Consider the following 12776-nt stretch of genomic DNA (forward strand, 5'->3'; position numbering starts at 1 on the left):
ATAGAGGTTGACAAGTAGGGAATTGGATTCCAAGTCTATAATTTCATATTAAGTTAGGGGATATATGCAAATCTGAGAGACACAAGCTTATCGATGGTATTTAAAGCAATGGGATTAGTTGAGATCACCAAGGGAGTCAGGGACATTAGGAGTTGGTGTTATACAAAGAAGAGGATGCAGGAACTCAACCCTGAAGCACATCATCAAGACATTAGAAGAAGATGAGAAATTTTCAAAGAGAGAACTGAAGTGACAAGCAAAAAAAAACAAAAAAGCAAAACCAAGAGAGCAGTATCTTAGAAGTCATATGAAAAAGTGATATCAAGGAGGAAGGAGTGTTCATCAAATGTTGCTAATACATCCAACAAGACTAGGACTGAGAATTGACTATCTGACTGAGCAATATGGCAGTTATTGGTGGTTTGGAAAGGAGCTTTCTTATGTGGGATGTGGGAATGCACAAAAGCCTGCTTAGAATGAGTTTAAGGGATAATGGGAGGAGAAGTATTGTAGATGATTCATGTGAAGAATTTTGCTGCAAAAGAGAATAAAGGAATGGGACAGTAGCTGACAAAGTAATGGAGTTAAGAATGAGTTTTTTATATCTGTATAAGGAAGGAAAGTGAATGGTATCATACAGCACATTGGTGGGAATGATTCAAAAGAAAGAGAAAGAGAAAAATAAGAGAGAGAGGGAAAATTAATAGTATTAGAGTGGGGGAAATCACTGCAGGGAGAGAGGTTGAGATCTAAATTACAAGTTGAGAATGTGGCTGTAAGTAGTAGCAAGGATGCTTCATTAATGCTAACAGTTTGGAGGACAGAGTATATAGGTGCAGGAACTTCTGTGTACATAAATAGGTGTGGAGATTCATATGGAAACTCCCCGATGGCTGATTGAAGTAAGATGTAAGGCCATGAGCTTTGAGTGAAGATATGGCTGTACGGGGGGGGGGGGGGGGTTGTTGAAGAGAAAGGAGAGGTATGAAATTGTTGTCTAATATGAGAGAATGAATGAGCCAGGAAGATATGGAACATTGCTAGGGAGCAACAAGAGACCATTTGATTGTGGTCAGGAATTTAAAATGAGTTGGTCAACATGGTTATGCATTCTTCTTCCAGAAATATTGAGCAGCATGGATCTAGGGGCAGGGATGGCAGAGCGTGAATTGTTTGGCCAATCAATTTCCAGAAAGCAAGAGAAAGGCAAGGGAAAGAGGGTATGTGAAAGAGTATCATCATAGCAATTGACTGTGGAACTTAACTTGGCTAAGAAGAGGAATAGGATCATAGAGGCATGAAAGAGGTGAGCATAAGGAAAGGAGCGATGGAGTGAAGGCCCTGAAGGAGTCTAAACACCTTTGTGGTTGAGCAGCAGTTAACTGGGAAGACAGAAAGTTGTAGTTAACTGGGAAGACAGAAAGTTGTGGGGATGCACAAAGTTGAGATTGTGGAGCATTTACAATTACTGGTCTAGGGCATGGGTCAGCAAATGTCTTCTGAAAAGTGTCAGATAGTAAATAGATTTTTCACACCAGGCAGACAGTCTCTGTTACAACCACTCAACTCTGTCATTGTGGTGTACGAGAAGTCATAGACACATAGATAATGAATGGGTGTGCCTGTGTTCCAATAAAACTTTCTTTATAAACACCTGGCAGGCTGAACCTTACCTGATGGTAGTTCACCAAGTCCTGGTCTGCTGGCCTGGGGGCCAACCAAGGTTTAGGGTGTGAGCATGGTAATGAGCGGCTAAGGTAGTGTTGAGGACAGGGACATTAGAAAGAAGGTCAAGGGACTGAGAAACCAAGAGCTGGCAGGATGCAAGTTTAGAAGGATGATCTTTATACATAATTGTCAGGAACTAAGGCAGGAATAGAACTGGAGAATGTGACAAGGAGAGAGGAGCTGATAACGTTGACTAGCAGAGGAAGATGGCCTAGAAATTGACAGGTGACTACACAAAAGAGAAGTAGAAGGTGATCTGATTGAATAACACTGATATAATCAGAAACAATGAACTGAAGCTCTTGAGAGATGAGGGAGGAATGGTGATCTGGACGAAGTTCCAAAGCCCCAGACAGAGGTCCTTTCTTACATATGTTCGAAATACTCACCCAACATAAGAAGCCCATCTAACCGTTTAAGAACAATTGGAGTAAAAGAAATTTCAGCAATGAGTCCCCAGTACCAGGTGCCTCAGGAAGCTCTACGGTTTAGAGCTTCCACAGATGCTGTGATGGGGCATCTCTGCAAACACTAAGCAGCCTCCGCCTGGAGGCACATTTCAGCTCTCATTGGCAAGACGAGCTCTCACACACACTGAGTATTTTTTACTGTGTCTTCATGGTAAAATGAGAACTTTGGAATAGTGGCAGACTTGTGGCCACTATCTATACTATTATGTGCTAAAAGAAGTACCACGGAGCCTAAAAAATCAGGTTGATGATCGCTAACAAAGAAAGAGATCAGAATGTTCAAGGGGATGCCCGAAAATGAAGATCGGAAGACTTGAAAAGCTAAGTCTTCTAAAAGGGAACCGGAGGCTTTCAAAACGACTAAAATGACACCAAAGAGAGATTAACCAGCAGGCAGAGAGCTGGCAAAGTGTGTTCATGAATTATATACCGCACCAGAAGTTCTAGCAAGAGAAAAGCATAGGATTAATAATTAACTAGCAGAGTAATAATGGGCTGGTACATTCTGCTTTTTCTCAGTGAAAGAAATCGGTCTTTCTGCCCATTGTTTGTCTCTTCATATTTATAGAAAGGAAAGTTCATAAGCCAAATCCTTTTTATAACAGTGAATCATTTCTTCCCAAAACCTCTTCAGCTTTTCCCTCACCCTGTCGTCCAGATCTTCCTGAAAAACACTTGTGAGCTTGGCCTGGGGCTCTTGCTGGTGATTTGCACTACACAAGAGAGCTGTGAGACCCATGGCCCCTTGCTGCCAAGATTTGAAGCCCTTCTTCACAGTATTTTATTTATCACCATCATTATCTTCACCTCCAATAAACATCTGTGGTATTAAGTGCCTGTTTAGCACTATCTTTAGTGTCCTGTATGTCTCTGCTGTCTGCCTGCCCAGGCTTTAAAATCTAGGAATGATGCACCCGTGCCCGAGCTGAGGGCTGGCCTCAGCTTCCGCAGGCTGCACATTCCCTGGAGCACAGATGGGGACTCCTTTGTTTCTTCGAATGTTTCTTCGCTGATCAATAAAAACATGTGGAGGACAACAGAAACCAAAACAGAAATGTTATATGAATGCTAGGAAGAAACACAAATACATGTATATTATATATTAGTAAGTTTCTTTAAAGGGGCTGAACAAATGCAGACTTTTTCTGGGGTAAAGTGCAAGTAAACCAGAGGGTAAAGTTTTCCCAAGACAGAAGGGAAGAGATAATAAGATCTTTTTATAGAAAAGGAAACTAAGGGGTGTGTGGGTGGCTCAGTCAGTTCAGTCTCTGACTCTTGATTTGGCTCAGGTCATGATTGCAATCGTGAAATCAAGTCCTGAGTTGGGCTCAGTGCTGGGTGTGGAGCCTGCTTGAGATTCTCATTGTTTCTGCCCCTCCTCTTTCTAAAAAAAAAAAGAAAAAAGAAAAGAAAAGACAGAAAAAAGAAACTAAAGTTTTAGCCTCTCCAGTATATCAGTTTTCTATCACCACTTTTTTATTTTTTTAAAGATTTTATTTATTTGTTCATGAGAGACATAGAAAGAGAGGCAGAGACACAGGCATGAAGCAGGCTCCATGCAAGGAGCCTGACAGGGGACTCGATCCCGGGTCTCCAGGATCCCACCCTGGGCTGAAGGCAGTGCTAAACCGCTGAGCCACTGGGGCTACCCTATCACCACTTTTTAAAATGAACTTTAGTGTTTATTTTTGATCTCTCACTATAGAAAAATTTGCAAAGTATAGAAGAGTAAGGAGAAGGTAAATTAAAAATAATTCAAACACTCAAAGCTAACACTGTTCCTGTTATTTTATGTATTTCCTTCCAATTTTTTGTGACACATATACAAATGAGAGAGATTAGTGTAATAAACTCCTGTGTATTCATGTTCCAGCTTCAATAATTTTCATGCCATAGCCAAACTTGTCTCATCTCTACCCTCACTTGCACACTCTCTTCTTCTTCATTGTATAATTTTGAAGCAAATCCCAGATATCATATTATGATAAATGTTGTAAATATTTTAGCATGTACCCCTAAGGTTGCCATGCATATTTTAGTATAGTTAATATCATATGTACAAAATCAGATATACTCATTTTCATCTATGCCTGATACCAGAAAAATTTTGATTTTTTTTCAGTTTTTATTTAAATTCCAGTTAGTTAATATACAGTGTTATATTAGTATCAGGTGCACAATATAGTGATTTAGCAGTTCCATACATCATCTGATGCTCATCACAAGTGCACTCCTTAATCCCCATCATCAATTTCACCCATCCTCCCCATCCTCTCACCTCTGGTAACCATCAGTTTATTCTCTATAATTGAGTCTATTAAAAAAATTATTTGTAATTGAAATTTAAAAAAAAAATTATTCCATGATTTTTTTCAACCTCTTGCCACCATTACCCCAGTAATGACTTGGGAGAAAAAAAAAGATAACCTTTTTGAAGATCCAAAGCTTATGCAATCATCTCTCTTTAAGTAACCTCTCCTTAAACAGGATAATTTAAATGCATGTAAAGGACTTTGCACAAGTAGGAGCCATTTGACTTGGTAAGATTAATACTGTTAAAAATAGCCAACCTGATTCAGTTCTTACAAGTCAACATTTTATACATATTATAGTATTATACGTACATTATAGCAAGTAAGAGCCACGGTACCTCTGCAAGTGAGTGATGATATTCCCATTTTACAGAGAAGAACACTGAGGCTCAGAAAGTCTAACTAACTTATTTAAAATCACAGAGGTAGTTGACCTGAGATGATAGCACAATCTTGTCCAACTCCAGAACCCATCCTCTTAACCTCCATGCTAATTTTATATGATAAATTCAAGTTTTCTATTGGAAAACTAATAATTTACATAGAATCACAGGATCATGGGTCTTATTACTAGATTGTCATATTACCTAGTACAAGCCTCATCTCAATCCAAAATTAATAAGAAATATTCAAATCAGGGTGAAATTTGGGTGAATATATTGGGACACTTAAACCCCAAAATAATTAAATTTTCCTTGTAGCTATACAAGAGTATAGTTTGCCAAATATTACTCCTTTTAGACATATGTAAACTATAACATCATAATATGTCTTACTATAGTAACTTTAACAAAGTCCAACCCAAATTTTGCCTTTATCAGTAAACTTTCTTTGAGGTATGATCAATACTAATTTGAATAATATCTATGGAAGTATTTTACAGAGAATGTTCTGAATTTTGACCTTCTCTTTTCCTTTCAGTCTCTGTAATATACAGATTTGTTCCGAGTACCATCAGAGGAACCTCTATGAATTTTCTGACACTGTTCAATGGATTTGGTTGTTTCATGGGGGCATTGCTGGTGGAGTTGGTATATCTCATCTCAGAAGGTAAAAATAGGTTCATGGTATGCATATATATATATATATGTACATATATATGTTTATATATATATATTGATTTGATGACTAGAGAATCAGGAGACAAAATCTTAAAAGAAGGACTTTGCCAGTGTAGTCTTTTTTTTAATTGATCCACTTTTGCAATTAAGATAGAATTAAGATAGGAAATAGACTCTTGCTGTATTCATTAATTTCTGGGAATTGTTTTTCTTTTGATAGGAGGAGGTAATTACAGAATGTCACTTCTCATGAGACCCTGTCTGCTGTCTTTCTTTAGTGTGTTTTAAAACAAATCGGTCATTATATTCTTATTAGATCTTTCAGTGAGGTCATATTCAATAATGCCTCATAGGTGGCACAGATATTCCTCAGGAAAGGTAAGTCTTATAGAAACATAGGAGGATGGGGTATCTAAACGATCTTTTTTCCTTGTGATTTTCTAGAAATCATATTTATGCAGCCAAAAGGAAACTGTGAATTGAAAAGCAAATGGTCTTGGAAAATTTTTTCCCATAGAAATTGATCAAAAAAAATACCCCATCTGAAAAATGCAACAAAAAAATACTCCTTATATATGTGCTGACAGAAAAAGCGACAGGATGACAATGATTAGATGTCATGGTGAAATGCCTTGGGTTGTATTTTAAATCCACAGACTTTTTCCTTTATTTATTCTAAGATGATAACATGGCTTAACATTTTTTAAAATTTACTCTTGCTTATTTTATAAAATACTACAAGCTTATTCTCCACCTTCAAAAGTATTTACAATTGTGCACTTAAAATAATGTAAAGAAAGTGTGGGTTTGTGTTCTCCTATAACAAATTTAATTTACTTACTTTCAAACTATGGAAAAATTAACTTCTATGAATAAGAAACTTTTTTTAACACTATCTTCATTCAAAAAATATTTATATGGATGACGCACTCTGTTCTAGGCACGATGTTGGACACATTGGCATGCCATGACAAGAAAATACACACTTTAAAATCCTTGCAAAATTCCCAAGGGTGTAGGGAAGCAGTGAAATTAAAAATGATAAATTTGATGATAGGTAGAGATCTAGGGAACAAATGTACAATCCTTGAGGGAATATCAATAAGATCAAGTATTGCCCTTGTATTAGTTAACAAGAAAATTAAACAAGTATGTATTGAATATTTACTGTGTGCCAGGCTCTGTGCTACACGGAATTTGTGAGATATTACTCTTTTCGCAAAGGACGAATATTCAAAAAGTCATAAAGAACTGTGTGAACAGCAGGCAGGTTGTTGACTGCTCCAGTGGTTAGATTCTTTTATGTATAAACAAGGAACAAAGCACCGGTATTAGACCTTTATAAGATAACCTCAAAAAGTCTTACCTATGTCTTTACCTAAACATCTTATGTGTTCGGCATATGCTTCAACATTACTCAATGAAAATGTTTTTGAAAATTTGCTTTTAAAAATGTCTATAATCAAACCACATTGATATATTCTAGAAGAACCATGAAGTCAATATTACTATCGGTTTATATTTTTTTAAGATTTTATTTAGTTGACACACAGAGAGAGAGAGCACAATCAGGGGAAGCTGTAGGCAGAGGGAGGGAGAAGCAGGCTCCTCCCTGAGCAGGAGCCTGATACGGGGCTCAATCCCAGGACCCTGGGATCATGACCTAAGCTCAAGGCAGACACTTAACCTATGGAGCCACCCAGGCGCCATCAGTTTATCTTGGTATATAAATCTCCATTTTTCACATATATGTTTGAGGAAGGTACCCAGTTAGGCCAAACTTCACAAGACTGTGCTCAGTTTAGTCACTGGCCACAAGTTCATAGGTTCCTCAGGACTGCCATTGCTTCTGATAAGCTGGCTACAAATGTGGAAGTCCCCACAGCTCCCCTTCGGCTTGACAATTTGCTAGAATGACTCACAGAATTCAGGAAAGCACAGTACTTATGATTACAGTTTTATATAGCAAAAACAAAGCAAAAAAAAAAATCAGAACAAGGCCTAAGAGGGCTTCAGAAATGAAAGTTCTTTCATCCTCAGGGATGCAAGGGCCAACTGGCACACCAACGTGTGACAATATGCAGAATATGGCCAGCCAGGGAAGCTTACTTGAACTTCATGTGCAGAATTTTCATTGAGGTTTTATTATGTACACAGGATTGATTGAATTATTAGCCATGTGATTGAACACAGTCTCTAGCCTCTTCCCTCCAGAAGTTGGGCTATCACATGAGTCAAAGCCTCAACCCTCTAATCACCGTGCTTGGTCTTCCTGGCTGGCCAGGCCCCTTCTGTGTCATCTCATTAGCATAAACCATCAGGTGGGCCTCCAGGGGTCCATCATGAGTAACAAAGATACTCCAATTACTCAGAAAACTCAAAAGGTTTAGTGTTTACTAAAGAGGAACCAGGACAAAGGCCCGGCAAATTCTCTATTACACGGTTATTCTTGCAATCCATTTCATTGAAAAGCTAAATTTTTCTTAAAAATCTGAATAGTATGGTAGGAACTGTTACATTATTGCATTTACTGCAACAATCTTATAAAGGCAATATTCTCCTTATTTTTGAGATGTAATAATTAAGACCGAAAAAAGAAAGCAAAGTGGTCCAGTCATCACAACTAGTATCTGACAGAGATTTGACCCTTTCAGCATTTTGAAACCAACATCAACATTGCTTTTAATACACCAAAGAGCTATTAGGAGTCACCCAATATAAGGACTTTTTTTTTTTTAATTTTTTTTTTTATTTATTTATGATAGTCACAGAGAGAGAGAGAGGCAGAGACACAGGCAGAGGGAGAAGCAGGCTCCATGCACCGGGAGCCCGACGTGGGATTCGATCCCGGGTCTCCAGGATCATGCCCTGGGCCAAAGGCAGGCGCCAAACCGCTGCGCCACCCAGGGATCCCAATATAAGGACTTTTTAATGACATTTGTTACTTCTGCAATACAACCTCCTCTGATGGGGGTCTGCATGTTGTATATTACTTGCTGATAATATTCTAGATATAATAAAAGATCGATAAACAAAAGTTTATATAATTTTGGCAGAATTTACCTAGGACAAATGGCAAGGACATCTTAGACACATGGATGTGAGTAGGGCGCTCTCGTACACTTGTATTCGAGAACACCATTTAAATTACCACTAATTAATTCACTTCTTCTTTTAAAGGTTTTTGCTATGTTGTTGTTCATAGTAATATTGTGTTACATTAAGTCCAATCCCAATAAATCAGAATCTGACAATTGGACATTAACATCAGAAGCCATCTAGTCTAACATTGTACTGAAAACTAGATGTACCAGCATCCTCCAATGCCCAGAAAAATTCTCTGCATTGATGTAACCTGTGTCTGCTCTCTTGATGACAGTATTTCATGGAATAAATCTGATTTTCTATCCACATATCAACTCTTCCAACATTTGATAAATATTCAGAGAAATAATGAGGTACAATGTTCAAATCCAGGCAGTCTAAGTATGTGTTCTCAGTTTCTCTACCACTAACAACAATACATAGTTCATCATGCTGTTATCAGGATTAAATGATTAATACACACAGTAAATACTCAGTAAAGATAGCTATGTTTCTAGTAGTATGGCATCTAGGATTAAACACAATACTCAAGATGTTACTTTTATCAAACTGGTGTCTCTCTCCCTCTCTCGCTTTCTCTGAATGCCAACAAAGATCGTGTTGACTTTTTCAGTGGTTGATTGTGCTTACGGCCAATTCAAACCTGAGGCTTTTTGTTTGTTTGTTTTTAACAGTTGCTCCCAGTTCAGTTTCACTCATCTTTCACAATTTTTTTCTAATTAAATGCAAGACTTTATCTTTATCCTTGATAAATGTCAACTCATCATCTTAAATAATAGACATTTTTAAAACTTGATTCTGTCACCCAGTGAATTACTAATCTTAACTTCTTTACTAGCTCTGTGTCATCTGCAAACTTAGTAAGCAAGTTCCTAGACTTCTTCCAGGTAATTGACAAAATTGTTGAATTGGACAGGAACAAAAATAGAGCCTTGTGGAAAGTTCCTAGAAATCTCACTGCAAGTTATAAACTAATCTTCCCCTTTTGGATGTAATCAGCTCCCACTTCATCTAATTACTATCATTCAGCCCATGCACTTCTCCATCATTCCCTGAATGACGTCACAGGACACTTTGTCATATGTTTTTCTGGAAGCAGGATATATCTGTGTTTGTGAAAATTCCTTTAGCCATCAGAATAGCATTCATCAAGAAAGGAAATGAAGTTTATTTAGAGGATTTGGTTCTTGTGACCCTAAATTGGCTTATGTGACTAATTAGGGTCCCTAAAAAAGAGTGATCTTTTGTATACATGACATTGAGTAGGTCACCATCTTCTCTAAGACTGTTTCCTCTTATTTAAAAAAGGGAATGCTGTACTGCACTTTTCTCAGAGATGACGAGAGGATAAAATTAAATAATGCATTTGATCATTTCCATACCAGAGATTCTTTTAAATAGAAAATTAAGTCATATATTATAGTGGCCCCTTTGGTTAAAAACATACCAGTCTTTTAGTCAAATAACCAGACCAATTTTCTTGATAAACCAGAGTGACACCAACACAATAACTATGTGCTTAAGCATCCCACACGCCTCCACATTCCATTTAGCATATAAGATATTTTAAACCTTTAAGGATTCATGTCAGCTGAGCATGTGTGTATGTGAGTGTGTGTGAGTGTTGGTGTACGATTGGGAGAGACGATCGGCTCTCACAGTCTCCCGGGCTCCAAGCCGCATTAGTCATTTTTAGCACCATGATGGAGAATGGTGTGAATGCGGTAAATTCAAAAGATTTCTCAAAACTTGACTGTGCAGACAGATAACTGTTAGAGTGACATTTTCAGTACAAGTGAGAAAACTGATCCTTCTGGGATCTCTAACTCCGAGTGCTTTAAAGGAGAAGATACAAGACTAAACCCATCCTCCTACACTAATCATTTCAGGAATAGTTTCTCTAAAAGTAGCAATGCTAATAGAAGGGAGTGAAGAAGTCACTCAAACTGCTTATTTCCACTCTATCCCATTAGCAACCAGATCAGTTTTCTCACACTCATGGGTTCAAGCTTACCTTTTGACGAAAATAACAAAATAGAATTCAGTGGAAAGTGACATCTTAGTTATGGACGTGCAGGTGATTGAAAGATCCAAAGCAAACTGTCTAAGGGAAAAAGAATAATTGGGCAGAATCAAGAAGTCAGGGAAATATCTTCTTGTCCCTGTTAGTCCTGCCTCCTAGAATTCTGGAAAGGAGCCAAGAATTTAGCTGTTTGATTCCCAACAAGATCATTTTAAATTAAAAATATGATCTTTTAAAATTCTCATTTGAATATCTGTGATTATTGAGACCACTGACAGCCATGTCAGCATGAATCCCTGAGTTGCTCTTGAAACAGGAATTTACAGTTACAGTAAACTTGAAAGAAAATATTTATCCACCTGAAAAGCTATTTAGATGGATTCCATGGACCCATGCCTATTTTCTTAAAAATATGTTTCTTCAGATTCATCTCAGCGCCCCAGATCCAACTTCATCTGTGTTTAGAGATGAGATTTTAGACCTAGGTAGAGAACGTGACCTGCCACCTCATAATTTACCTTTAGCCAGGCCAGACTCTACTTGCCCATCCAGCTGGTCTAATGCCACTGTTCCTCGGGCTTCTTTGATGAGACCCCTGACAACTCTCAAAGGCAAATCCTGCTCATGGTCTTCAATCAGAAGTAGATTCAGAATTCTCCTTGTACAATGAGGTTTTGATTCTCAGATATAACTTATTCTACACCCTCAAACTTTGGAGACTGCTCAGAGGCCTCAGGATTCATAACAGTATCAAAATAGAGCTCAAAATACCACTTAGACTATGGGAAGCAATTATCTACTGCTGTTGGCTTGCAAGAGGTAGAAAGGGCTGATTTTTGAGTCAGACAAACTGGAATTCAAATTCAATTCAGCCTTTAACAAGCTGTGAGTCTTGACCACAGTACTTAACTTTTCTGAGCCTTAGTTTCTCCTTCTCAAAGATGATGTCACTAATAACTTCTAAGATTTCTATAAAGACCAGAGGAAATAGATATAAAGCATGAGGTTAATAAAAGTGCACATAAATAATGATTTGTGGTGTTGTTATTATAAATTGAGTGGGATCTCAACTTTTTTCAATTAGGCCAGGATTATTATCATGGGTACGATGATCTGGTATGGCTTTAATAATTCTTCAAACAAGAATGTGTTCCATAAATGAGGACATCAAGTGTCCTACTCAGCTTCAATTCCAGGTCTGGATTGGGATGAGATGAAATAAAGTAGTACTCTAAGATTCTTCTTGGCCTCATGGACCTATGTCATTAGTGGCACTTCCTTCACACTGAAAACTTACAAGTCTACATGGAATTGCATATGCATTAATGTTCATGCTGGAAATTGAAACTAGACATTGAATTTAACACTAGAAGGATGAGTGGTATTTGGCTTGATGAATATAGGAGTAAAATATTTCTGGCAGAGAGTATATATACCAAGTATATATACCAAGCCCTGGAAGTAAGAATTAATAGGTGCATCAGAAGAACTCAAAAACTGGTAACATGAAAAAAAAGAAAAAGAAAAAAAATAGTAACATGAAAATGATCAGCAAATGGGAGGAAATCGCATAAAGTCAGGCTGAGGGCTTGTTTGGAGGTTCTAGCAGGGGAGCGCAGCTACTCGTATACCCTTGACCGAAGAACGGTCCTCCTCTATCGGGGATGGTCGTCCTCTTCGACCGAGAAAGCAAAATCATGCAGGACCTTTGGCTTACGGGAATTTTTTTAAATTTGAATGCAATATGAAATCATAAAGGCACCAAAAAAGTAACATGATCTATTTGTTTTAAAATTACTATGGATGCAGTATAAATTAGAAGGCAAAAAGAATGGTTTGGGTGAAGTTTACAACTGAACTAACCCAGGCAAGTCTAGGATAGTGATGAACTAGGGGAAGTAGGCAGATGGAGAGAAATGAATAAGCATGATTTTAGAGGTAGAATCAAGAATGCCTAGTGGAGTCAGGAGGTGGTAGGATGCAGGAAAGAGAAGTGGTATCAAGGAAGCATCCAGATTCTGCCAAGAGCAACTGGGTGGACAAAAATCCACCCAAATTACTAAGTGGAGAACGCTAG

General features: G+C 37.8%; 1 protein-coding gene across 2 annotated transcripts in view; it reads left to right on the plus strand.

Moving 5' to 3' along the window:
- SLC15A5 (solute carrier family 15 member 5) overlaps nucleotides 1-12776 on the plus strand; it is an 81806-nt gene that overhangs the window by 50936 nt on the left and 18094 nt on the right. For both annotated transcript variants that reach the window (XM_072797562.1, XM_072797561.1), the window contains one exon: nucleotides 5432-5560. In XM_072797562.1, coding sequence (XP_072653663.1) covers nucleotides 5432-5560 — 129 coding nt within the window. The remainder of the gene's footprint in view (nucleotides 1-5431; nucleotides 5561-12776) is intronic.

The sequence above is a fragment of the Canis lupus genome, chromosome 25 (assembly GCF_048164855.1).
Source record: "Canis lupus baileyi chromosome 25, mCanLup2.hap1, whole genome shotgun sequence".
Lineage (NCBI taxonomy): Eukaryota > Metazoa > Chordata > Mammalia > Carnivora > Canidae > Canis > Canis lupus.